Raw genomic sequence first — 27,044 nt, 5'->3', positions numbered from 1 at the left:
TTTCTTATTTCTTCCACCCTCTTCTGTCCTTGATAGCTCATGCAATCAAAGTCATTAATTCCATTAGAATGCATGACACTAGCTTCAATGTTCACACAGTAAGATAAAACCCCCATGTTCTACTCCTTGGTGTTTTTCTTCAAATGGCTTATTCTTATGCAGTTGGGGGACCAAGACTGTGAGAGAATCTTAAGCGAGAATCTCACAACTGTGAGATCATGACCTGAGCTGAAACCAAGAGTTGGTTGCTCCACCGACTGAGCCACCCAGGCGCCCCACCACTGCTCTTATTAAATCTAAAAATATGTATTTCTCAGGATGCCTGAGTGGCTCAGTCGGTGAAGCGTCCGACTCTGGCTCAGGTCCTGATCTCACGGTTCATGGGTTCGAGCACCGTGTCAGGCTCCGTGCTGACAGCTCAGAGCTGCTTCGGACTCTGTGTCTCCCTCTCTCTCTCCCCCTCCCCTGCTGGTGCTCTGTCTCTCCCTGTTCTCAAAGATACACATTAAACAAATTTACAAAAACGTATTTCTTAGTGGCAATGGACGTTTAGAATTATACAATGTTGAAGTCTGAAGGAAGCACTAGCCACTACCTGGCGATTCCCATTTAGCAGGTAAAAAAAAAAAAAAAAAGACAAAGTCCAGGGAGGGAAAGTAATGGCCTAAGCTGGTCAGGAACAAACAAGATGAGGACATTAGATTCACACCAGAGCCGTGGGAAAGTCATAGGCAGATAGGTACGCTTTAACTTAAACTTGACGTTCCTAGGGTAAGTCCTCCTTTTCACGATTCAGTTGCAGGCTTCCGAGTAGCCCCTGCCCCAAAACACCAGCTCTTCTTCTCCAGGAGGACCTCACACTGTGGGGTCACGGGGGGCAGAATTGTACTTACAGAAGCTTGATGGGCCACAAGAACATTCTCAGCTGGATGCGCTGGGAACACCTTAGCTTCCTGTACGTGGTTCCACAGCCTGATAACCACACGCTATTTGGGGTGGCACTGGGAGGAGAGGGTTGGTGCCAAGCAATAAGGTGAAACTAACTTGGCATCGGCAGGGCACATAAGGGGGGCTCCAGTTTGGGAGCCGAGAGCTAGAGCTCTGCTGTTTCCAAGGCAGCGTTTTGTAGCGGGTGGATTTGCTGATTTCAAGCTGTAACTGACAGTAGGGGGTTTGGAGGCTGTTGGCAAAAGGAGCGGGCCAGCAGCTCCTGGGGGACAGACTCATTCACGTGATTATGGAGGGGGAGAAGTCCCACCATCTGCCACCTGTAAGCCGGAGGCCCAGGAAAGCTGGTAGAGCAGTTCCAGCTCAACCTTGAAGGTCTGAGAACCAGGTGAGCCGATGGAAGTCCTGGCCCGAGCCAGAAGGCCCAAGCAGAAGTGCTAACGTCTGCAGGCAGGGCAAGGTGCCTGTCCAGCTCCGGCAGGGAGCGAATTTGCCCTTCCTCTACCTTTCGGTTCCATGTGGGCCCACAGGAAACTGATGAAGTGATCTTGGGTCAGTCTACTGATTTGAATGCAAATTTCCTGCGGAGAAATCATCACAGACACATTCAGAAGTAATGTTTTTTAATAAACGTTTTTAAAGTGTTTTATTTATTTTTTGAGAGAGAGACAGAGACAGAGCCCAAGTATGGGAGGTATAGACAGAGAGGGAGAGACAGACTCCGAAGCAGGCTCCAGGCTCCGAGCTGTCAGCCCAGAGCCCGACGCGGGGCTTGAATTCGCGAACCGTGAGATCATGACCTGAGCCGAAGTCGGACGTTTAGCCGACTGAGACACCCAGAAGGCCACACCACCTTTTAAGGCCAGCCAGCCAACAGCCAATCTTTAAAAATCAGCAGATGGAAGCAGCTTAAATTCCACAACCAAATACTGCATCCTGGGCTGTCATGTACTTGGAACACGGGATATCACTGTCTATATGCTGAACTTCCCAAGGAGTCGGTACCATCCTGGGAAATCGTGTTTGAAGGCAATTTCAAGTAAGTTACAATGTTATATAACAATCACTACACACAATAAACCTTTTATCTGGAACTAAAGGAAGAGGTATGTGCCTTTTATGAGTAGGAAGTCGGTGTCTCCCCGTCCCTTCCCCATAAACATTAAACGGATATTTGAAGAGTTTTGACTTGGAAGGACATCATCCTGGTTGGCTTGTCCAGAAACAGCCACGCATCCTCTTTGATGATTTGTGTGTTATCCACCCACACAGAAGACGGGCTAAAGAATGTCTGTACCGATGAGGGGCTGGCAATCCTTTAAGAATCTCTGTTGTGGGGCGCCTGGGTGGCTCAGTCGGTTGGGCGTCCGACTTCGGCTCAGGTCATGATCTCGGGGTCCATGAGTTCGAGCCCCACGTCGGGCTCTGTGCTGACAGCTCTGAGCCTGGAGCCTGTTTCAGATTCTGTGTCTCCCTCTCTCTCTGACCCTCCCCTGTTCATGCTCTGTCTCTCTCTGTCTCAAAAATGAATAAATGTTAAAAAAAAAATTAAAAAAAAAAAAAAGAATCTCTGTTGCAACCACTCAGCTCTAGTGCTGTGGTGGGAAAACAGACAATATGTAAATGAGTGGATGTGGCTGTGTTCCAAGGCAACTTTATTAACAAAAAGGGGCAGGGAGCCAGGTCTGTCCCACGGGCTGGAGTGTGCTGACCCATGGTAAGAGAGAGATGGGTTCTTGGATGAGTTTACGTCAGTATTATTTGACATACAGGCAGTTGCCTCATCTGTCAAAACCTTAACATCTAGCACTGAAATCTGGCAACGCTCACACGAACTGTTGACCTCCATGTTTGCCTGCCACGTAGAAAAATGTCGCACCTTCACAGCAGTTCTGGGTAATTCTCTGCCCAATGAGGGTGTCCCTTGGCTATTCCCATCCACCCCCAAGAGTGCATACAGAGAGCAATCTGTGTTCGCCAAACTGAACTCCATTTTATGAGGGAGGAGATTAAAATGTAAGAGACTTTTATAAATTCTTTGGGTAGATGATTACTCTTGAATATGGAAAGATATATAAACTTTTACTGCCAGCTTTCAAGCCCTATTTTCCACTGCAGACAAAGCCGGGATGGCGTCTCCTGAAGGGGAACGGAGGACAGTATTAAAGCTGCTTGTCAAGGGGCTGGAGGGAAAACATTCTAAGGTGGAAGCTGGGTACTTTCTCTGATTCAAACAAGCGCAACTATTGTTACTGTGCTTTCTTGCCACGGTGTAAGGAAAAACAAAACTTTGGAGTCGGCCGTCCCTGAGTTCAAATCCTGACATCACCATTTATTGGTTGTATTTTGGGTTAAGACACTTCCTGTCTCCGGGCCTCAGTTACTCCATCTGTAAAATGGATTTTTTGGTAAAGTTGAAAGATAGTAACAATAAGTTAATGCTATATGCTGTATCATATAAATGTTATGTCAGTTAAACTATGGGTGGTTCATGGCTGGCACTCATCAATTTTGCCTCCTTTTGCCATGTCAGGGTCATGTTTGCATGGCAAAACATTAGAAAACATCCTCCTCTTTCTTCCTAGTCCCTTTACACATGCCATTTTATCTACAACTTTGAGTTTCTGATTGCACTGCAGAACCTGGGTCAAAAGATTAAAATGTGGTCATAGCTCTCTTACTAATCTACATTGACTTTGGAAGATCATGGGACCAGATTGTTGAAAGGGATTAAAAACAATTTTTTTTAACGTTTTACTGAATTTTTTAGAGACAGAGCACGAGCAGGGGAGGGGCAGAGAAAGAGGGAGACACAGAGTCCGAAGCAGGATCCAGGCTCTGAGCTGTCAGCACAGAGCCCGACACGGGGCACGAACCCACAAACCGTGAGATCATGACCTGAGCCAGAGTTGGACGCTTTACCGACTGAGCCACGCAGGCGTCCCTGTTGAAAGGGATTTTCTATCATCCTTCAAATCCCAAGTCCAGAGGCTTTTTTTTTTCCATCTACAAAATGAAATGATGTGTGGAACAGGATATAATATCTAAAAATAACTGTGAGCCACTTTGAAATAAGTAAACAAACAAACACGACACATTTCGTTGCTAAGGGAGACAGTGGCAGTAACTTAGAACATCTCAAGACACCCAATGCAATGAGTTTTCTCTATGACCCAGATAGATTCATTGTGTTTCAGAGCCATCAAAGACTTGGACGGTCAGAGACAGTCCTGCCCACCTCCTCCCCCTTCCTCCTGTCTCCAGGCAAGTGTGGGAGTTTATGGATGGGCAGGGAGGAAACTTTATCTGCCAGCTTTACGGATGTGTAGCTGACATAAAGTACAGTTTGTTAATTTTCACAGGGGGTCTATATCCATGAAACGGTCGCCATGGCCAAGGTAATGAATTGACTCATCACTCTGTGGGAGCTTTGTGGCTGCGAGAGTAACCAAGAGATAGATATTACTGGCAAGGCCTCGGGGGTGACAAACATCCTAACACGTGTACCCTGGCACAAAGTGTTGTCTTATCCAAAAGAGCCGATACCACCGCCACTGAGAAGAGCTGGGCTCAGTCCCTTGGCAAAATTAACGAACAGCCCAGATGAGGAAACTGAGGCAAGACCCACATCCTTTTCTTCTGTTTTCACGGAAACACATCCAGAGTGCATATGTTATTTTAAAAAAAAACAATATGGCATTTGCTAAAAGAAATTCTTGTCTGCATCAAATGCTTCCTATCACACTGACGCTTAAAAAGCTATATATATGTTAAAATGATACATTTTAAGTGACAGTGGGTTCCTCCCAATAGGGTCATTAGCTAAGCCTCCCCTCCCCCAGCGACATGGGTGCCACACAGGGGCTGATGCTTCTCCGTGGCCTAGAGGGTGAAGGTCAAAGACACGAATTCTAGGCATGGACACTGTTGGCTTTTCTGCTCCTGAAGAAAAAGGAGACCTCGTTTTGCCTTAATCATCAAGATACAGTATGCTTTTAATAAATCATCCATGAACAGAAGGATTCATGGCACCAAGAAAGAGCTCATGAAAACCTAGTTACATGCTCCTTGTTGTAAAGTATCTCATAGAGTGTCATGCATAATTTACTTCGGACACAGATGTAATTTTGATATTTTAGGTGTTGGCTGAAAAGTCATCTGGAGTTTAACATTAGTTGCAAAAATCACGTAAGAACTCCAAGAACAAAATTTGGTAGTTACGAGAAAGATCATCCCTGTCACATGGGAAGTCACACGCGAGGTCAGTGGTTCTCCAACAATTATGTGCTTAGAATCTCCTGGAAGGATGGTTCAATAGATTTCTCGGGCCCATCCCCAAAGTTCCTGATTCAGTTGATGTGGGTGGGGCCCAAGAATCTGATTTCTTAACAAAGTTCAACGTGATCCTGAGGGTGCTGATCTGGGGCCCATATGCTTGGGCCCCACTTTTCCCTGGGGCCCGTCCAAAGCTGGCTCTGTTGATTGGACACGGTAGGTAGAAGAGACCAGCAGAGATGGAGCACCTGTCACTGTTCTCATTGTCTGGAAACTAGCTCTGGTGGCTGCCCAGGACCCTAGAGAAGCAACCTTCAAAATTCCTGATAGGTCTACTGTATTCTTCAACCAAGAGCATTTAAAGCAAAACTAGGCTGTCTGGGTTCACCACCTAATGGGTTGATTTCAAGACAGTTGACAACTGGATGTAGAGATGAACTTAAGTACCATTTCCCTGAAGACTTAAAAAAAAAATAAAGCAACGAAGATACTGAGGGTCAAAGGCTCTCCCCAGCCATTCTCACCCGAGCCCAGTAAGTAACAACTGATACCAAAAGTGGCTTCGTTTGGGGAGCAATACTTATATTTTAAAATGTAACTGTGTCTTACACATTTATCCGCAGAGCCCCGTAGACAAAGTGATTGCCCTGCACCCCCAAGTCAAATAGCTGAATTTTTATTTGCTAGGCCGTTGCAGTCGCGGGGACATTTCCAATTTAATAACGATTACTTCTCTTCCTATCCTAAGCTAGCACGAGACTTAACACATTTTAACTTATTTGCTTTCTTTTGGTAAAGAATACGTAACAGAAGCCTTACCATTTAAACCACCTGTAAGTGGTCAGTGGCACGGTGTGTATTCACACAGATACGCAACTGTCTCCACCATCCGCCCCAGATTTATTTGTTGAACGGATTTCCCCCCCAAAACACGATCGAGTTGGAGGTGACCTGTACGGTCAACCGGGGTGTTTTTGACACCACCGATGGTGTCAAACGGGCGGGATTCTCTAAGTTTTCTGGAGGAGAGCTAAGTTGAAGGCCTCACGGAGGAAGAGCTACGCGACTGAACCCAGATATGAGGCCCATCTGCGGGCCCCCAGCCCGTCTTGTGAATGACGGGCCGCAAAATCCTGGCATCAGCCATTGCTTCTCAGATGCCCTCTTTTTCTTTTTCTTTTTTTTTTTTAAACTTTGGAAGATGTGTTTGTTTGTTTGTTTATTTATTTATTTATTTTTCAATATATGAAGTTTATTGTCAAATTGGTTTCCATACAACACCCAGTGCTCATCCCAAAAGGTGCCCTCCTCAATACCCATCACCCACCTTCCCTTCCCTCCCACCCCCCATCAACACTCAGTTTGTTCTCAGTTTTTAAGAGTCTCTTTTGCTTTGGCTCTCTCCCACTCTAACCTCTTTTTTTTTTCCTTCCCCTCCCCCATGGGTTCCTGTTAAGTTTCTCAGGATCCACATAAGAGTGAAACCATATGGTATCTGTCTTTCTCTGTATGGCTTATTTCACTTAGCATCACACTCTCCAGTTCCATCCACGTTGCTACGAAGGGCCATATTTCATTCTTTCTCATTGCCATGTAGTACTCCATTGTGTATATAAACCACAATTTCTTTATCCATTCATCAGTTGATGGACATTTAGGCTCTTTCCATAATTTGGCTACTGTTGAGAGTGCTGCTATAAACATTGGGGTACAAGTGCCCCTATGCATCAGCCCTCCTGTATCCCTTGGGTAAATTCCTAGCAGCACTTTGCTGGGTCTTAGGGTAGATCTATTTTTAATTTTTGAGGAACCTCCACACTGTTTTCCAGAGCGGATGCCCTCTTTTTCTAACGCTACGCAGACATTACTCTGAGTACTGCACTCCTTCTCATCGAATCTCAAATCTTCATACAATCTTCCAGGCGTTACCATCATTACATAGAACCTACTTACCGCCTCCCTATAAAAATAAACACAACCCACGTGGCACAAGGGAAAGTGACAATCCTTGGTGCTGCTTCTGGGCCTGTTAAAGACCCAATGCGTGCATGTACCCATTCACTGGTAGGAAAGTCTTCAATGTGGAGAGGCCACCAGGAAGGTTCTTTAGCATGGAAATCCTCACAAACAGAAATGTTCTTACCTGGGTAGGAACACACTTTCCACCACGTAAAAGTCTTGCATGAGAACATCTCTATCCGGCTTGGAAGTGAGATTACCCACGGTGTATCCTATCCCCAGCTGAATAGCACCTTTGATAGCAGATGATGCAGTCTGCAAAGAAAACAAGGGTCTCAGGGTCAGTCTCAATAGTCAGGGCCTTGTTCAAGGTCACAAGCAGCAGAAACAGGAAAAGGGGGTTAGATTTTCTTTCTTGTTCCTCAACTGTGAGGAAGCTGGGTTTGGAAACAGGACAGGTTCCTTCTTTTGACGGTGAGTCTATTAAGGACCCTTCTTGATATGAAATTATTCTTGTGGTAGTATTTCCTACAAATATTTCTAAGGTCAAATTATGGTCCCAAATCTCCACCTTTCTGTTAGTAAGAGCTTAGAAATTTGGTAGGATGCTTTCAACACATGGTATTCTAATTTGTACCAAAAAAGAAATGGTATAGTCACATTTTTTTTTTAAATTTTTTTTTTTCAACGTTTATTTATTTTTGGGACAGAGAGAGACAGAGCATGAACGGGGGAGGGGCAGAGAGAGAGGGAGACACAGAATCGGAAACAGGCTCCAGGCTCTGAGCCATCAGCCCAGAGCCTGACGCGGGGCTCGAACTCACGGACCGCGAGATCGTGACCTGGCTGAAGTCGGACGCTTAACCGACTGCGCCACCCAGGCGCCCCGGTATAGTCACATTTTTTAAAAATCTGAAGTTCTATAACACACCTATGGATCAGGAAGTGTATTTTCTTATCTAGTTTGAGAGAGAGAGAGAGAGCGCGTGAGAGAACGTGTGCACGCGCGCAAGTGGGGGAGAGGGGCAGAGGAAGATACAGAGAATCCCAAGCAGGCTCTAGGCTCAGCACAGAGCTGGACGCAGGGCTTGATCCCTTGACCCTGGGATCATGACCTAAGCCAAAACCAAGAGTTGGATGCTCAACCCACTGAGCCACGCAGGTGGCCCCCTCAAGAGGAGTACTTTATCTTCACAAGAAATGAGACAGCAAAAAGTAATTTGAGTCTTCGGATAAAATTTAATTTGGAAATTGCTTACTAGTTTTGCCATGAATCCACAATCACAATTTCCTACACTGACCTGTGTAGGAATAATGTATATACGTTAATGGGGAATAATGTATATACATATATGTGTACACATACATACACATACGTGTGTGTGTGTGTGTGTGTGTGTGTGTGTGTCATTTTAGCCAAAAAAATAGGAGAAATAGCAAAGTAACTCAATTTAGGAAAATTAGAAGGCATGCTCTTTTTTTTTTTAATCTTTTAAATGTTTGTTTATTTTTGGGAGAGAGAGGGAGAGGGGCAGAATGAGAGGGAGACCCAGAATCCGAAGCAGGCTCCAGGCTCCGAGCTGTCAGCACCGAGCCCGACGCGGGGCTCGAACTCACGGACCGCGAGATCATGACCTGAGCTGAAGTTGGGCACTTAACAGCCAGCCAGCCAGGCGCCCCAGAAGGCATGCTTCTCAATGTTTGTGCAAGTGTGGCCATTTCAGGTGAAGTCACCAAGTGATTACTGGGGACCTAGCCCTGTGCTTGCAGTGGTTTGTCTGGGGTTCAACCTCAGGTGACTGTGGATCACGGCACTTTGGCTAGAGGACACCAGTGTTGGGGGTGGGGTGGAAAGGATATACGACCTAGGTTGGTTCTGTATGTCCTTTGCTTGTGATCACAGAACGGCATCCAAATAGGTTTAAAGCGTCTGCGAGCTGTATGCATACAGCCAGTTTTGAAGCCTTTAAGAAGGGATTATCTCCACGATTCAGGAAATCTGAGGATCAAGGATCAAACCGGAGGCCAGGATCCATCCGAGCTGCTCAGTCACTTCCACTCTACAACTCTACGAACCCTTCCCCACGGAGTCATCATTTGGTGGCTTGTTCACCCCACTGCAAATATGATATCCCCCCTAGTCTGAGCACAACTCCCTGCCCTCCTTCCTAGAGGAGGCAGAGAGTGGCTCGGTGTTTTTCTTCTTCCACATGCCTCTTCAAGATTCCAGGGCAGCAAGATGGCGAAAGACTGGGACTCAAGCCCCCAGGGCAACTAGGTTTCAAAAACAAAAAAGTTTGCTATTTTCATTCTCGCTCCCCGAGTTCTGCAATGCCACCAACTGGCATCAGTGACCTTTTGTACCAAGAGCTCTGACTTCGGAAGACTGAAATGGATTTTCTTCACTTTAACCTCACACACAAATTCAAAAGGCATTTCTATCCATCACTCAGAGCAGTATGGCCCAAGATATGACATCAGCAGTTTCCAGAGGACCCGACACCCCGACGTGTTCTGTTCCAGAACTATCAACAGAGTCCTGTGCTCTCAAAGCGCTCGTCCCTCCCCACCCCTGACTGCTACCCGGAACTCTCGGTATTTCTGCTTAATTCAGTCCTCTAGTCCTTCTGGGGCCGGGACACCTGTCATACAGATGAGGGAGTATAACCAATGGTTTCTTGACCACCCTCCTCCTCAAACCCCAACTACAGAAGGTGGTCAAAGCAGCAGAAGTCTATACCTGGTGTTTTCAAACTTTAGGAAGCATGAGAATCACGGAGATACTTAAAAGAGACGAAGGCAAAACCACAGAGACAGGAAAAGCAGCAACGGTTGCCAGGGGTTGGGAGAAGACAGGGGGAACACAGAGGGTTTTCGGGGCAGGGAAAACACCTGTTATGATACTGTAATGATGGCTACATGCCGTGACACATGTATCTAAGCCCACAGAACGCACATAACGAGCCAGCCATGATGTCAACTATGGACTCCAGGTGATAAGGTAGGTTCATCCATTGTAACAAACCCAACCCTGTGGGGGAGAATGTTGATAGTGGGAGGCAGGGAGCACGTGGGAAATCGCTGAACCTTCTCAATGCTTCTGTTAACCTACAACTACTCTAAAAAAAAAACAAAAACAGTCTTAAAAAAAGTCAACGGGCATGGCCAACCCAAGCCAAAATCAAGAGCAGACCGATGGGTTGCATCTCCAGACTTTCTGATTCTGAAGGTCTGGGGTGAGGCTCAAGAATTCGCTCTTGCTCTAAGGAACACTGGACAAAACTTTCTCCGACGGCATGAGAGTAAATTTTGAATCCTCAAAGGAATAAGATTCGGGAAAGGGCTCTGTTGACATGTTTAGTTAAACCAAAAAACAGACTTGTGATGCTATTACCTTCCTTTCTGCCTCCTTAAAATTCCAGCGCTCTGATGGGAGACATAACAGAAATGGTAACAAAAGTTCGTATTTTTTCGATCCACACTTCGCGCCTGGTACTTGACGCACAATGATAATAATCGTAATGACAATCTGTCGTAATCGTAGCGCAGACGTACGGAGCATTCACTGAGTGGCAGGCACTGTTCTGAGTGCTTTTATCCTCATACAGCTAGTGACGAGGTGCAAGTGGAACTCACACGTGGGGAGTCCAAGTTATAAGCAACTACACCGTCACCTATCAGGTCAAAATCCCTGATTTTGCCCTTTTTACAGGTGGGGATTTAAGGCGCAGCGAGGTTAAGTGACTTGTCCCACTCCCATAGCTAGCATATGGCACTCTGGCTGCAAAGCCCACGATGCTTCCACATCTGTTTTTTCATCCCCCATCCCCACTCCCAAAATGAGCCTGGGATGCAAGTCGGAAGTTCCCTCTTAAGTCTAGCTGTTTGACCTCAGCAGAGGAAGGAGTTCTGTGGAAGCCATTCCTTTTAATAAGCCAGGGCTGAAATATTTTATTTGCTTCTAATCACACCCAACCATGAGTCAACCTAAGAAAAGCTGTAAACCGCTTGGTAAACCAGTATGAATACGGGTCAATGTCACTTTTTAATGTTACCACCAGCAACGGTGGTGGGGGGGTGTGTGGTGTTTTGCTGCCAAGGGAGGGATGAAGTCTTGAGGTTTCCTTCTCCCCACCTCCATGTAACATCCGATGCTTTGGCACCCATGCATTTGTAGAGAATTAAAAAGCATCTTGCCCACTTCCTGGGAATGTCTGTGTTCACTGGGGCATGTGGTTTCTTGAGTCACCAGCAGTAAAGGCGCCACCCAGTACCTCAAGTTCTCCCAGCGGGCAGCAGTCACGGCAGGCAGATGGGCCATGCTGCCGTATTTTCTAACACGGCCACTCGTAAGATGTGCTTTAAAACTGTAAAACTGAAATGCTACCTGGAGTGTCTCTGGTTAGCAGATTAGTAAACCATGATGGTGACAAAGAACCCGTGTATAGGGCTAGTGGTTCCTCTTGGACAACCAGCACATTCCTTCCCTGCAAACTGCGCACCATAAGTCCTTCTTCGGTCCTTTGGGATTCCAGCCAACAGACCAGCGACCCAGTAACAAGTCCGTGCCTCCACACACACTCAGCCTCTCCAGTTTTCTCTGTAGGACTTGGCTGATGCTCTCACAGAGCTAGGACATGACCATTTTCCCTTCGAGCTCCACCAGGGACCTTTGACTCCTTTAGAACATGTAGCTCTAGATTTCGGAACACAGCGAAACAGAGCCTATTTTTAATTCAGGACTTTGCATGGGCTAAGTGGAGGCAACACGTTGCCTGGATACTAGAACAACCTCTAAAGCTTTGCATAGTCAGAAAAAAGAACCACGGAAGACCGTTAAAGCACACCACTGACACTTCCATAGCTCCTCTTTCCTAACCCACCCTTGCGCAGGGCTGACAAGAATCCTAAGGGGAAAACGAACGTCATCTCTGGGTTTGTGTGATAGGTTTGAGTTTTCAAAGTGCTATCTTTTAATGTTTGATCCTCACGACTGTTTTGCAGGTAGGGAGGGCTTATAAAGCCCATTTGACAGCTAAAGACAGCGTGGGTCTGGGAAATTAACCGGGTCTAAGTCCCTTGGCTAGGGTGTGAGAGAGCCAGGAATGATGCTCTGGTCTCTGAGGGTGCCTGGTTCAGCACTCCACCATCTTCCACTAGCTTACGAGCCTGAATTTTTCTGCTGGAGATGATCTGATCTGACTGAAGCCGGAAAGTCCTCCCACGATGAGATAATCATGGTGGTAAGTAACAATCTGACAACATCTATGGAAACCCACCATCAGGGAAGCAATGATCCTGACGACAGTAAGATTTAACTGACGTGACACTGGTTACGGGAGACTGCTTCCTCCAGCACATTGTCTATGAAACCGGATCACTTAACGTGCCATCTGGTATCAGTGGCTTGAAAAGGAAGTATGAAAACATTTCACGTCAACGGCACTTTCTCCTCCAAGGTGTTCCGATGAACTAATTACGGGATTAGAGCCAATATAGATGATGCCAGAGTGATTTTTGTCAAAAGTACAGATCTCATCATGTCACCACCTTGTGCAAAACCCTCTAATGGGCTCCTGGTGTCCTCACTATAGGATTAAGCCCAAACCCTTTAGCTTGACAGAGAACCCTGTCTTACAGTATTACTCCTTCCTGACCTCCATGGACTCCTGCATCTTGATATAAAAAGAGATTCCCACACTCCCAAACAGACAGACACACACACACACACACACACACACACACACACACACACACACACTGCTTTGAGCAAGCTGACCTTACAGGTCCACGAAGCCCTAAAACTCTAAATGACATTTTCTGGTCGGGTGCATTCTTCCCAAGGAAGGGGTCCAACGTGTTCTCTTTTTTCAGAATGTGTTTTTCCAAAACCACACAGAGATCTAGAGAGTCTAATTCTAAAATTTTTTTTAATGTTTGTTTTGAGAGGTAGAGTATGAGCAAGGGAGGGGCAGACAGAGACGGAGACACAGAATCCGTCCGAAAAGGGGCTCGAACTCACAAACCTCACAATCATGACCCGAGCCGCAGTCGGATGCTTAATCGACTGAGCCACCCAGGCCCCTAGAGAGTCTAATTCTAAATTAGAGATGGTCACTGCCAAGGGGCCTTAGACTGGGCCATGAAAAAACAGCTCAGCGACACCTCTTCACAGCGAGAGGTGGGAATCCTTGTCCGACAGGGAGAACCCCTACCTCCAGGTCCGTGTTCCCCTCATCTCTGAACCTATACTCAAGAACAGAGGCACAGGCTTCTTTGCCCCAGTGGTAGAATTAAAGGGAAAGAAAGTAGGAAAGATTGCATGAAACGAGCTGTAGGAGTACAGAAATGGGATGGTTTATGGGTGGGCAACCTAAAGCCTTCTGAACGGGAGAGGGGGGCACTCTCATCTTCCAGTTGCTCAAACCAATGCTCCAGTCCCTCTGTGTGTTAGGTTTCTACTGCTGCTGTAGCAAATTACCACAAATGAGTGTGCTCAACACAAACTTATCATCATACAGTTCCATAGGTCACAAGTCCTAAAATCAAGGTGCTGGTAGGGTTGCGTTCCTTCTGGAAGCTCAGGGGAGAATCCGTTTCCTTGCCTTTCTGAGCCTCTCGAAGCCGCCCACAGTCATTGACTTGGGGCCTCTTCGTCTTCAGAGACAGCAGCATCTTCAACTCTCTTTCTCTCTCTGACCTCAGCTCTTGTCACATTGCCTTCGTGGACTCTGAACCTCCTGCCTCCTTGTCATAAGGCCCTGCCAGGAGAGTACAGGAGGATCTTTCCATCTCAAGATCTTTAACCAAATCCCATCTGGGAAGTCCTTTTTCCACGTAAGCTAACGAATGCACACAGTGTAGGGATTGGGACATAGCCAACTGTGAGGGCGCCATGATTCTGCAGATCATACCCCAGTTCAGGGCTGATTTCCAGCATTTTCCCCGGGGTTGCCCCAGGTAAAGAGAAGAGCTCCCCTCAGAATGCCATTCAGTCAGATGCTGTTCATTCATGTAATAGAGATCTGAGAACTTTCTGTGAGCCAGGCACCGGTGCTGGGCAAAAGAGCACAATGTTCTTGCTCTCATGGGAGCTTCTGGTCTGGTGGGGGAGACAGACATTAGGCAAAGACTCACACGCATAATGACAAGAGCAGTCAGGGATATAAACAAGAGGGTGATGTCACTGAGGCCAACAGGGTGGAGGTCAATTTGGAAAGGTGGAGTTAGGAGAGGCATCCCTGAGGAACGGTACACATGCAGAGACTTGAAAGGTAAGAAGGGCCAGTCAGCAGGTCCTGTCGACAAGGGCTGGCTGGGGGCCCTCCACATGCCAGGTGCTCTTCTACAAATGGGGATACAGAAGTGGCCTGGCCAGGGTCCTGGCCCTTAAGGAACTCTGAGAGTCCCACTAGGAGGTCAAGGGAACAGATTTCCAGGCAGCAGTTCAGGGACCCGAAAGCAAACCATGGCAAATGCACAGCAGTGGGCCTCGTGGAAAGTGTGAGAACTAGAGGCTGGAAAGACCCTGGCCCCAGATCTGGGCCTTACAGGCCATGATAAGGGGTGTGTGTGTGTGTGTGTGTGTGTGTGTGTGTGTGTGTGTTTTGATAAAGAACAGCTTTCTAATTTTAAAAGGATCGCTCAGGCTGCTGGATAGATGGAAAGGAGTTAGGGGGCTGCTGTAGTGGCTCAAAGAGATGTGGACGGCTTAAGGAGGGTGATAGACAAGATGGACAGGAGAGATGAATGGGAGAGATATTTTGGAAGGAGCTAAGACTTGCCATGAGCTAGTAATGAGGGCGAGCAAAGCCCTGAAACATCCTGGTGGTTCTCTGGAGCAACTGAGAGGACGGAGTTTGCTCGGCTGAGGTGGGGAGACTGAGGAGAACATATTTTGGGGCGGAAGATCAAATGTTCCATTTGAGATGCCAATGAGACACCCAGTCAGAGATGTTAAGATGTAAGTCAGGAGCTCAGAAGAGAGGTTTGGGATGAAAATTTGAATAAGTGTTTTCCACATATAAATGGCATTGGGGGTTGACAGAGGAGTATTCTAGAAGGACCTGGAGCTTGGTGAAACATTTAGGGAGAAGACAGAAAGGAGAACCTTTCGCAGTGACATAGGAGTAATGGCAGGAGTAGGAAGAAAATAAGAAAACATGGCTTTCAAGAAACCAAGAGAAGAGAATTTGAAGAAAGAAGTGACCTGAGTCTCAACCAAGTGATCCTTTTATTTGGTAATATGAATACAACTTGGTGGGATCTCGAAAGTTATGGGTTAAATTCTCTAATCTTTTCTCTCGTTATCATTGATTCATAAGTCCAACTCTGCATCTAGAATATTTGACAAAATTAAGTTTATTTATTTGAGAGAGACAGAGAGAGCGTGTGCACACGCACACAGAGGAAGGGCAGAGAGAGGAAGAGAGAGAATCCCAAGCAGGCTCCATGCTTTCAGCACAGAACCCGACATGGGGCTTGACCCCATGAACCGTGAGATCATGACTGGAAAAGAAATCAGGAGTCAGACACTCAACCAACTGAATCACCCAGGTGTCCCTAAACCATATTTTTAAAATGTGTTTTTAGGCAACCGACAGAATAGGAAAAGATATTTGCAAATGATATATCAGATAAAGGGCTAGCATCCAAAATCTATAAAGACCTTACCAAACTCAACGCCTGAAAAACAAATGATCCAGTGAAGAAATGGGCAGAAAACATGAACAGTCACTTTTTCAAAGAAGACATCCAGATGGCCAACAGCCACATGAACAGATGCTCAACATGACTCATCATCAGGGAAATACAAATCAAAGCCACAGCGAGATACCACCTCACAAGGGTCAGAGTGGCTAAAATGAACAAATCAGGAGACTACCATGCTGGCAAAGATGTGGAGAAATGGGAACCCTCCTGCATTGCTGACGGGAATGCAAACTGGGGCAGCTGCTCTGGAAAACAGTGTGGAGGTTCCTCAAAAAATTAAAAACAGAACTACCCTACGACCCAGCAATAGCACTACTAGGAATTTACCCAAGGGATACAGGAGTGCTGATGCATAGGGGCACTTGTACCCCAAGGTTTACAGCAGCACTTTCAACAATAGCCAAATTATGGAAAGAGTCTAAATGTCCATAGACTGATGAATGGACACACAAGATGTGGTTTATATACAAAGGAATTACTACTTGGCAATGAGAAAGAATAATATCTGGCCATGTACAGCAATGTGGATGGAACTGGAAGGTATTATGCTGAGTGACCTAAGTCAGTCAGAGAAGGACAGATATCATATATTTTCACTCATATGTGGAACTTGAGAAACTTAACAGAAGACCATGAGGGAAGGGAAAGGGAAAGGGAAAAAATAGTTACAAACAGAGAGGGAGGGAGGCAAAACACACTTAAATACAGAGAACAAACAGGGTGGATGGGGGGGCGTGAGGGAGAGGGGAAAGTGGGTGATGGGCATTGAGGAGGGCACTTGTTGGGATGAGCACTGGGTATCGTATGTAAGTCAGTGTGACAATAAATTATATTAAAAAAATAAAAATAAAATGCGCTTTTAACTTAGAAAAATAAAATATTAAGTTAAAAAGGCAGGATGCAAGTTACATATAATCAAGTTTGAAAAAGATAACCTCACAACTGTAGATATACACATCCACAAAGGAAAAAAGGACAGGAAGGAAATACTATATATCAAACTGTAGGATTACCTCTGGGTGGTTGAATAATAGGTGATTTCTACTTCCAACTCATGTACTTCGTGAATTTTCTAAGTTTTTTGTTATATGTGGGAAAAGAAAAGTCTTTCAATCAAGGAACTGCTACTATGTTTACAAATACCTTTTGAGGCATGAATTGAAATATATGCATACACACACACACACACACACACACACACGTACATTGGAATTTCTCATTTTTTAATTTCATTTTCTTTTAGTCCAGGCCTTAATGCTAGAACCCCACATAACTGCTACACTCTTAGGAAACATATCGTTACCAACCTTGTTTTTGTCTCCCATGGTTTCTCTAAATTTATTCTAGGGTTACATCTTCCCCTGCCCAAGGTTAGATCTATGACCCTTCTGGCACTTACCAGAAGCAAAGGTCCCTCTGTTCGTCAGATAACCAAAAATGGTCTCATGTCAGTATTTGGTCTAGTCCACTTAGTAATAAAAACCTTAAATATACTTTCTGTAGCCATCTCTCTTCCCCCAGCTGGTCTGGCACAAGCTGGCCGCCAGCGGTGGGAAGGGTTGGGGGGGCTTCTCTTTTCTTTAAACAAAATTTTTTTTAACATTTACTCATTTTTGAGAAGGAGACAGGGCTCAAGTGGGGGAGGGGCAGAGAGAGAGGGAGACAAAGCATCGGAAGCAGGCTCCAGGCTCCGAGCTGTCAGCACAGAGCCCCATGCGGGCTCGAACCCACAGACCGCGAGATCATGACCTGAGCCGGAGCCGGACGTTCAACCGATTGAGGCACCCGGGCGCCCCATGGGGGGCTTCTCTTTTCTGACTGATTGTTGGAGGGGGCAGGAAGGTCTTGCTTGAAGAGTTGGAGGACATCCCAGGTACTTAAAAGGCTTGCTAGGTATCTCTCTCTCTCTGTGGCGTGCTCACCTAGGATCTGCAGTTACCTCCTCCCATGGTGCTTATGTCCTCACCTTTAGCGGGGAGAGCACACCTCCTCTGGCTGAGAGTTCCCCCAGGTCCTCCCTCGACCAGGCTCAGAGATGACCACACATCAGCTTTATCACCGGCTCAGTGCCCTCAACTGGTTACATATCATTTATCCTGAAACTCCTCGTACACTCCCTAAGGGCCTTCTCTTTGCTTGGCCACCATCAGAGCCGACCCCACGATTCTCTCATTCCTCTAATTTCCCAGGAAGTACTACAGTCAATCGTATCCCCCAGGCTCCAGGGAACACATACGATACTCTTCAGTGGTCTCACCAAAGCCCCCTGCCCTGGGCTACAGATGATGGGCAGATCCTCACCTGACACTCTGCGTTTTGACAGTTACAACCACAACTCTCTCCAAATTCCTTTTCCAGTCTCCGCATCTCAAAGTGGACCAGCCAAGCTCTTTAATAGAGCGGGGTGATCACTAAACGGGTCTTAGACAACCTCCCTCCTCAAGTTCTTCGTGGCGGGCCGGCATCTGACCTTGGACTGTGATTAAAAGGCCACCATCCCTTCAGCTTCTCCTGGCCTCGACTGAACCACGGGTCCTGCTGACAACACGGGTTTTGGTCATGGGTGCATCAACTGATTGCTCACTGTGTCCCATTAGACCCACCACCTGACTGTTGGATTCATCCTTCTGAGGCTTTATAACAACAACAGCAAACACTACCCACCTCCCAGCATTAAAAACCTTCACTGTTTTGTTTTTGCTGGACTACTTATAGAAATGCATCTAAATTTCTTGATGGGCTTGCAGGACTTTCTACAATCTAATTCGTGTTCATTCTAACTACGCTAATAATAATTTAAAAATACCCCATTGCTAACGTCTGTAAAAAATGCATCCCTGAAATTTAGTGTCTTAGTGCAACACAACTTTATTTCTTAATCAGGAAGAATCCACTGTGGTGTCCCTGATCGGTGTTCCGCTTTCCCCTGCTGGGCGGTGTCCTGTATCACTGTGGCTCTGACATCCCCTAGGGTCTCAATGTCCTACAAACCCAGCGGGCTGATTGGAGAATCAGGAATGGTGAAGGAACACCCACTTCCTACCGCCGTGGCCACGAGTCCCAGAGCAGACTGCGTACCCCAGGTCTGCTCCCCAATCCTTCCGCACCCTACTCTGTGTCCTGGCACACTCCCCGTGCGGCTACATTCGAGGGCTTCCCAGCCTTGTCTTCCAGGTGGATTTGGCCAATGGGACACCTCCACAGAAGAATATGGGATGTTTGAAATGACCCCAGGGTGTTTACTCCCTTCCTTCCTTCCTATGGTGGGGTGTGGGGAGGGAGCGGGAGGTTGGACTTAGACTGCTATGTCCTGAAAGTTATAGTTCCTTTCTTGTGAGCCTCCCCAGAGAACTCCTATTTGGGGTTCTAGAAACTGCACCCTTCTCTAACCACTCAGGCCTAAGGCAGACAACGAGGTAAGTTCTGGCCTCGAGATACCATGCTGTCCCTTGTAGTCTCCTTGTACTCTTCCCCCACACTTTTGCCAACAGTGCCTTCCCTAAATGCTCTTCGAATTACCAATCTGAATGTATTGTCATCCATTCACCGTCCAGACCCTCCAGGTAAAGACCCACTTACAGTCCATCAGCAAGGATCAATCACACGGCCTCACCAAGATACGAGGAAGTCTGGCTATGGAAGAGGGACCGCAAGTTCAGGGGGACAGCTTGCTGTCCTGGCCACACTAGAGATCCGAGTGCCTCTCCACAAACCTAGGTGGGTCTCCATGCCTTCAATGTTGACCTTCTCCATTCTCCATTTGGCTTCCCACCTACGCTCCTAGGCCCGCTTCTAACACCATTCTCCCCACCCAGTCCCTGTTCATACAACAGCCAGACCCGTTGGTTCCCTTATCCCAGTAAGTGTGGCTTCATAAATGACTTCTGGGGCATTCTGTTACTTTCACGGTTGGCAACTACTTTTCTGATAAAATTTCTGCAGCCATCTACATTTTCAAAAAGAAGAATGCTGGAGATACTGGGTAAGAATAATTATATCCTCCGCTGTGCCTGTACAGACCTTCTAGGTCGTGAAACTGGCTCATAACAAGGTCGTTTTGACATACTGGGCACTAAGCGCCCTTGGAAGAAGCTCCAGACAGATTTGCTTTATATTTAACTTTCTCTTATTACTAAGCAGCCTTTTAACAAAAATCCCTGTGTATCCACTTATCTGAAGGAAGATCTGATTCTCTAAACATGCGAGAAAAGGCAGAACAAAGAAAAGGTGTTTCATGATTTCTTTCCGATGATCTCTATCTTATTTATATTCCTGGCAGTGAAATATTCTCTCACTGGAATGGAAAAGCATATTAAGCAAACACTTCTCATGAACAGAAAAATACTGTACTCTTAAGGTATTCAGCAGTGGTAAATTATACGCACTTAATTGCCCTTAAAAGAGATATGCCATCAACTGCAGATGAGATTTTTGATTTAGGATAGGACAGCATTATGAATGTTACCAGAGTAATCCTTTCAAAATATTAGTGTATGCTGAGACATGCATCATAAACGTGGCACGGTATAATATCCTTAACACTGGACACACCAGGGAACAAAGTCTGTATATTCAAATAAAAAGAAACAGAAATATTATTTGATAAAAACTACAAATTTAGATTCAAAAAATAAAAACAGAAAAGGATTAATTTTTCACCTCCTGAGAATCAACCAAAATCAAGTTTCACCTAGTCTTACAGTATTTTATTTCCTGTAAGGGAATCGTTGATTTTTTTTTCAAGTTTATTTATTTATTTTGAGAGAGAGAGAGAGAGAGAGAGAGAGAGAGAGAAAGGAGAGAGTGTGTGGTGGAGGGGCAAAGAGAGAGGAAGAGAGAGAATCCCAAGCAGGCTCCATGCTGCCAGCGGGAAGCCCAACATAGGACTTGAACCCACGAACCGTGAGATTGTAATTTGAGTCAAAATCAAAAGTCGGATGCTCAACCAACGGAGCCACTCAGGCGCCCTAGGAATTGTTGATTTTATTATTTATTTATTTATTTATTTATTTAATTTTTTTTTTCAACGTTTATTTATTTTTGGGACAGAGAGAGACAGAGCATGAACGGGCGAGGGGCAGAGAGAGAGGGAGACACAGAATCGGAAACAGGCTCCAGGCTCTGAGCCATCAGCCCAGAGCCAGACGCGGGGCTCGAACTCACGGACTGCGAGATCGTGACCTGGCTGAAGTCGGACGCTTAACCGACTGCGCCACCCAGGCACCCCTAGGAATTGTTGATTTTAAAGGGAAATTATTTCGCTGGCGCTAAGCGCTGTTTGGGGAGGAACAACACAGTACTAATGACAGATGTTGCTAACTGTCTGCATTATCTATCTGTCCCTCTTATTTAGCAGTTGTTCTCAATGAGGGCTGATTTCGTCCTCCAAGGGACACCTGCCAGTGTCTGGAGACAGTTTTGGTTGTCATACTTAGGAGGTGCCACGGACATCAACTGGGCAGGCCAGGGATGCCGCTAACACCCTACACCACACAGCACAGCCGCCTTGACAAAGACTTATCCAGCTCCTAATGTCAAGAGTGCCAATGTCAAGAGACCCTATTATATAGTAAGAGAAACTTTAATTGGGTATTTTGCCTGGTTTCTCTTGCAACTAGGTGTAGTCAGGTGACTAATTTCCGACTAGTGAGAGGAAATGATGTGGCCAGCTCTCAGGTCACACTTTTTTTTTTTTTTGTTTGTTTATTTTTGAGATAGAGAGAGACAGAGCGTGAGCAGGGGAGAGGCAGAGAGAGAGGGAGACACAGAATCCGAAGCAGGCTCCAGGCTCCGAGCTGTCAGCACAGAGCCCGACGCGGGGCTTGAACTCGTCAACTGCGAGATCATGACCTGAGCTAAAGTCGGACGCTCAACCGACTGAGCCACCCAGGCACCCCTCCCAGGTCACAGTGTTAACAGGGAGAGCGTCCTCTGCAGAGGAGATGACTAGAGATGAAGCAGCCCCTCCTTGATCGTATCTGGAAGCCGCACAATGAGAACGACAGCAAAACCAGATGGAAACTCGGGCCCCTGATGACTCTGCAGAGGAAGTAAGTTACCCCTGAACTGTTATACATGAGACAAATAAACTTCCACTTTGTGTGAGCCATGGTCATTCTGTTCTTGCTTTTATACGTAACTGAACCCGTATTCCGAGGGCTTGTAACCTGTGAAATGAGGTGCGAATGTTCTTTACCCGAACAGTGATGCAGGCTCAAAAACATCTCAGACCGAAAGAGAAATGTCTAGGGGCACCTGGGCGGCTCAGTCGGTTGAGCATCCGACTTCGGCTCAGGTCATGATCTCACGGTTCATGGGTTCAAGCCCCACATCGGGCTCTGTGCTGACAGCTCGGAGCCTGGAGCCTGCTTCGGATTCTGTGTCTCCCTCTCTCTCTGCCCCTCCCCTGCTCACACGCTGTCTCTCTCTCAAAAATAAATAAAGATTAAAAAAAAAATTTTTTTTGGAAAGAGAAAAGTCTACACAGAGAGCAATGATTAATTAAAAAAAAAAAAAACTAACTCAGGCTCACTGAGTACAAGTCAAGTAACTCTTAACTAGAGAAAGTAAAGCAGGGAGCCCGCAACCCTGAGGACAAGTGGCCACCGTGGCCAAATACCTGGTTCAGGTCACTGGGATGGCTCTGCTCGGGTCCCGCGACAGGAGTTTGCACAGCTATGAACCCCTACTCAAGGGAAATGCTAAGTCCATGGGCAGCTTCTCTACATGTAGTCAAAGGTGGCCTCAGCCAGGGAGCACCTGCTGGAGGCGCTCAGAGCCCAGGCCCAGGAGGACAGAGGGAAGGAGCCCAAAGGACCACTCAGCTCCTCCCACCGCTCCCTGCCTACCACCTGTCATCTATAGCTTGGTAATAAATAGCTTTAATGCATTTCTCAAAAAAAAAGGAAGTAAAACATGAATGTGCCCTTCTCGATCTTGCTCCTCGGGGTTAACTATCGTCACTTCTTTTGTGTGTGTCCCAGACTTTTTTCTCTACACAATGAAAATGCATGCGTGTGTGTATGTGTGTGCGTTAAAGAATAAAAATGGATCTTACTATCCGTGCTCTACCGCAGTTTGCTGTTTTCATACAATATCCTTCCATGTCTGTCTCTACAGATTTTTTTTAATTTTTTTTAATGTTTATTTATTTTTGAGAGAGAGACACACACACACAGCATGAGTGGGGAAAGGGCAGAGAGAGAGGGAGACACAGAATCCGAAGCAGGCTCCAGGCTCTGAGCTGTCGGGACAGAGCCCGATGCAGGCTCGAACTCATGAACCGTGAGATCATGACCTAAACAGAAGTCGGAGGCTTTACCGACTGAGCCACCCAGGCGCCCCAGATTCTTTTTTGTTTTTTTAATTTTTAATGTTTTAGTTTTAGTTTTGAGAGACAGAGAGTGGACACCCAAGACAGTGGGGGAGGGACAGAGAGAAGGAGACAGAGAATCTGGAGCGGGCTCTGCACTGACAGCACACAGCCTGACGCGGGGCTTGAACCCATGAACCGTGAGATCATGACCTGAGCTAAAATCGGACGCTTCACCGACTGAACCACCCAGGCGCCCCCAGAATCTCACCGTCTCTAATGGTTATAGAGAGTTTCGTGGTTCGCGTGTAACACAACTGTTTGAACCGTTTTCCTTTGAAAGCAATTAGGATTCTTGTTCTCTCTTTCTAAGAGCAAATAATGCTGCAATGAATACTCCTGCTTGTATATTCACGCCCATTTCTTTCTTGTGTATTTCTGCAGCATAGAGTCTTAGAAGAAGAACCGCTCGATGGAAAGACATGCACATTTATACTTTTGGTGGGGTGCTGCCAGAAAGCTTTCCAAACGAGATTTCATCAGTTTATATTCTCACCAACAGAGCAGAAGAATGTGCTTATCATCAAACCCTCACCAACAGAGCTACCATTGACACTGCTCATTTCTGCTCATCTTGCCGGTTTAGTGCCCATTTTCCTGATCACCGACTAGGGAGACCCTTTTTGCGTCTTCACTCTATTATCTGCCTCTCAATGAATAATTTTCATTTCTTGGGGGCACCTGGGTGGCTGAGCGAGGCGTCCGACTTCGGCTCAGGTCAAGATCTCGCAGTTCATGAGTTCGAGCCCCGCGTCGGGCTCTGTGCTGACAGCTCAGAGCCTGAAGCTTGCTTCCCATTCTGTGTCTCCCTGTCTCTCTGCCCCTCCCCTGCTCATGCTCTGTCTCTCCCTGTCTCAAAAATAAATAAAAACATTAAAAAAAAAAAAGACAAAGTAGTATCTTAGAAGAATTTATACTTCTATTTTTTTTTTTTTTTTTGCAAATAGCGATACAGCGCTCTGTAATCGGCTCACCGGGACAGGGGGCTCTTTTGGGGGAACACGTAACAGCAGCCTGGGGGGAGGGAGAGGCAGAGAAACATACCCGGGCAGAGATCCAGAGGAACTGTCAAGATGCCACGCGTCCTTTTAGAGTCTTACGCTGTATCGTTAGAGGGGGCCCTGCAGGTGGCCTTCTCTGTGCTGAGAAGTCATCGGTATGTGGAGCTGGAAGTGTCTCACATGATGGTGCCTTTCCTGCCACACCTCTGCTTCTTTCCCTCCTTCCGGAGGGGGGAGGTAATGCAGCCTACGAAGACCACGTCACCATTCTGTTGGCTCCTGGCACTTCCCGGGTGCTTACTGAGATCTGGGTGTGGTACTAAGTGCATGGGAGGCACTTTCTCCTTGGTGTACGCGATCCCCACCACACTACGAGGAAGGTAAAACTGTTGCTCGTGGTTTATTTACAATGACACCGGCTCAGAAAGACAGAGAAGCTTACTCAAGGCCACAAAGTGAGGAGGTGACGAAGCTGGCCCTGGAAGGCAGATCGGCTAACCCCCAGTCTGTGTTCGCGACCGTCACATCCGACATCAGGACCGGACACAGAAAGAGAGACGCCAGCTTAGCCAGCTGGTTTAGCACAGGCCCAGCTCAATTCTATGGCAAGTCTAACTACCACGGTACGAACTTGGCGGTGTGGGTCTGTTTCCAGGCCATAACCAAGCCAGGTTCCATCCTTTTTATTTGTGTTCTCCATCGACCGGATGCGTGGTTTGCCCAGAGGCGTGGAGGTGGGTCAGAGCCACGCCTCATCCCTAGAGAGTCCCCAGGAGACATTTTCACAGCACTCTGCCAGGTAAGGCACATGGAAACACGGGCACTGGTTTGAAGGGCAGTCCAGGTGGGGCCAAAGTGGAAAGGTTTCAGTGCGATGTCGGCATTTTGGGATCTTTCAGGAAAAAATGAGCATCTAGGCTCATCTCCTGGCTTTACATAAGACAGCGACCAGACAAGCAACCAAGCCCTCCCCGCCCAAGTCTTCAGCAACCGCACTCTCCCCACCATCGTCGCTGGCCTTACATCATCCCCACCTACTCAGAGGACACTAACCCCTAGCCCCGCGCCAGGTCTCCTGCCCCCCCAAAGCTCTTGCTGCATGAGAAGGATGGATGGACGAAGAGACAAACAGACACACATACAGAACTGCTGTTACCATTTCAGGGATTAGGAGAGTTACAACTCCCTCAAGGAGGCAAAGACCTTGAGGGCAACTTACTATACCTCTGCAAACGCCTGCAGCAAATAAGATTCTGTTCTTTTATTACCAACGCCAAGACACCTCCTCCAACCTTTCCCCTTCGTTCCACCAAGCGACCTCTTCAGTATTCAAGAGACGTATGTACGCAGCTCAGGAAGAGAAACAGCCCAGTGCCCGGCGCTCTCATAGAGTCAGCGGGTCCGCTGGTTACTCCTTGGTAGTTAATTAATTCAAGACGTATATTCTTGGGCTTCAGGAAACAGGAGGGCTTGCTGGCTACCCATTTACCCAAACAAGGAGAACAAAGCCAGAAATGAAACTTCTTCCTGGGGCGGGGATCCCTGGATTCATTTTTTTTCCCGTTTGCGCCTAGATTTGAATGCATCACTTTTTTTTGTATATATATATTTTAAACATTTATTTATTTTTGAGACAGAGAGAGACAGAGCACAAACAGGGGAGGGTCAGAGAGAGAGGGAGACACAGAATCCGAAACAGGCTCCAGGCTCCGAGCTGTCAGCACAGAGCCCGACGCGGGGCTCGAGCTCACAGACCGCGAGATCGTGACCTGAGCCGAAGTCGGCCGCTCAACCGACTGAGCCACCCAGGTGCCCTTTAACTTTCTTAATAACTAAGTTTTTTGCTCTGTAAAGAAAGACAGGTAAAATGGGGACAACGATCAACGATAAAGAAGCAGGCCTAAGAAGAAAGAAAACTAGCTTTGCTTTTCCTTTCAAATTTCTCTCACTTTGATTTTCCTTCTTGGTTTAATTTTCAAGATGAACTGTCTGGGTGGGCCAGAGGGAATTTTCTAAGGATACATATCTCATATATATCCTACAACAGATGATCCCATCATCTATACAGAACATATACCCTATATAGGGACCTAAGATTTAAAAGGAAGAAAGGGGATGGATTTGGTCGCTAAATGTGACAGAATCATACAGGAAACAAACCAAAACTACAGTGTTTTTTTATAGGGTTGCAACGAAAAGCATCATTTGCTAGTGATGTGCTGTTTTCCAGTCTTGAACCACTTTTCTCTGTGCAGGCCCTCGATACTTCCTAGAGGCTACACCGAGCAGGTAGAGGACCCAAGGGGTGAGGGATGTTGATAAAGGGATTTTAAAAAATGGCCTCTCTTTAAATGTCTACGATCAGACTGTCTTCTCTGAATGAATGCAAAGTGAAGCTATCTCTCCATTCACAATTAAATTATGGGAAATGAGGGGCACCTCGGTGGCTCAGTCAGTTGAGCAACCAACTTCGGCTCAGGTCGTGATCTCACGGTTCGTGGGTTCGAGCCCCGCGTCGGGCTCTGTACTGACAGCTCGGAGCCTGGAGCTGCTTCAGATTCTGTGTTTCCCTCTCTCTCTGCCCCTCGTCTACTCATGCTCTGTCTCTCTCTGTCTCAGAAATAAACATTAAAAAAAATTATGGGAAATGATAATAGTAATTATTTATTGTATCATTACTGCCTGCTCAGTAGCTCTGCCTGTATTTCTGGAAAGCCATAGAAAAACAATGCCAAGAGAGGTATAAACAAAAAGATCTGAAATGTTCAGTATTTATC

At 46.6% G+C, this 27,044-nt stretch overlaps 1 protein-coding gene across 5 annotated transcripts in view; it reads right to left on the bottom strand.

Annotated features, from left to right (window-relative positions):
- Positions 1-27,044, bottom strand: part of PIP5K1B (phosphatidylinositol-4-phosphate 5-kinase type 1 beta) — a 311,268-nt gene that overhangs the window by 131,104 nt on the left and 153,120 nt on the right. For all 5 annotated transcript variants that reach the window (XM_047101751.1, XM_047101745.1, XM_047101723.1 and 2 more), the window contains exon 3: positions 7,367-7,497. In XM_047101751.1, coding sequence (XP_046957707.1) covers positions 7,367-7,497 — 131 coding nt within the window. The remainder of the gene's footprint in view (positions 1-7,366; positions 7,498-27,044) is intronic.

This window comes from Lynx rufus, unplaced genomic scaffold, assembly GCF_022079265.1.
Source record: "Lynx rufus isolate CCGP_SWC_20201006 ecotype Redwood Valley unplaced genomic scaffold, mLynRuf1.p SCAF_10, whole genome shotgun sequence".
Taxonomy (NCBI): domain Eukaryota; kingdom Metazoa; phylum Chordata; class Mammalia; order Carnivora; family Felidae; genus Lynx; species Lynx rufus.
This window is presented reverse-complemented; position numbering and strand designations above follow the sequence as displayed.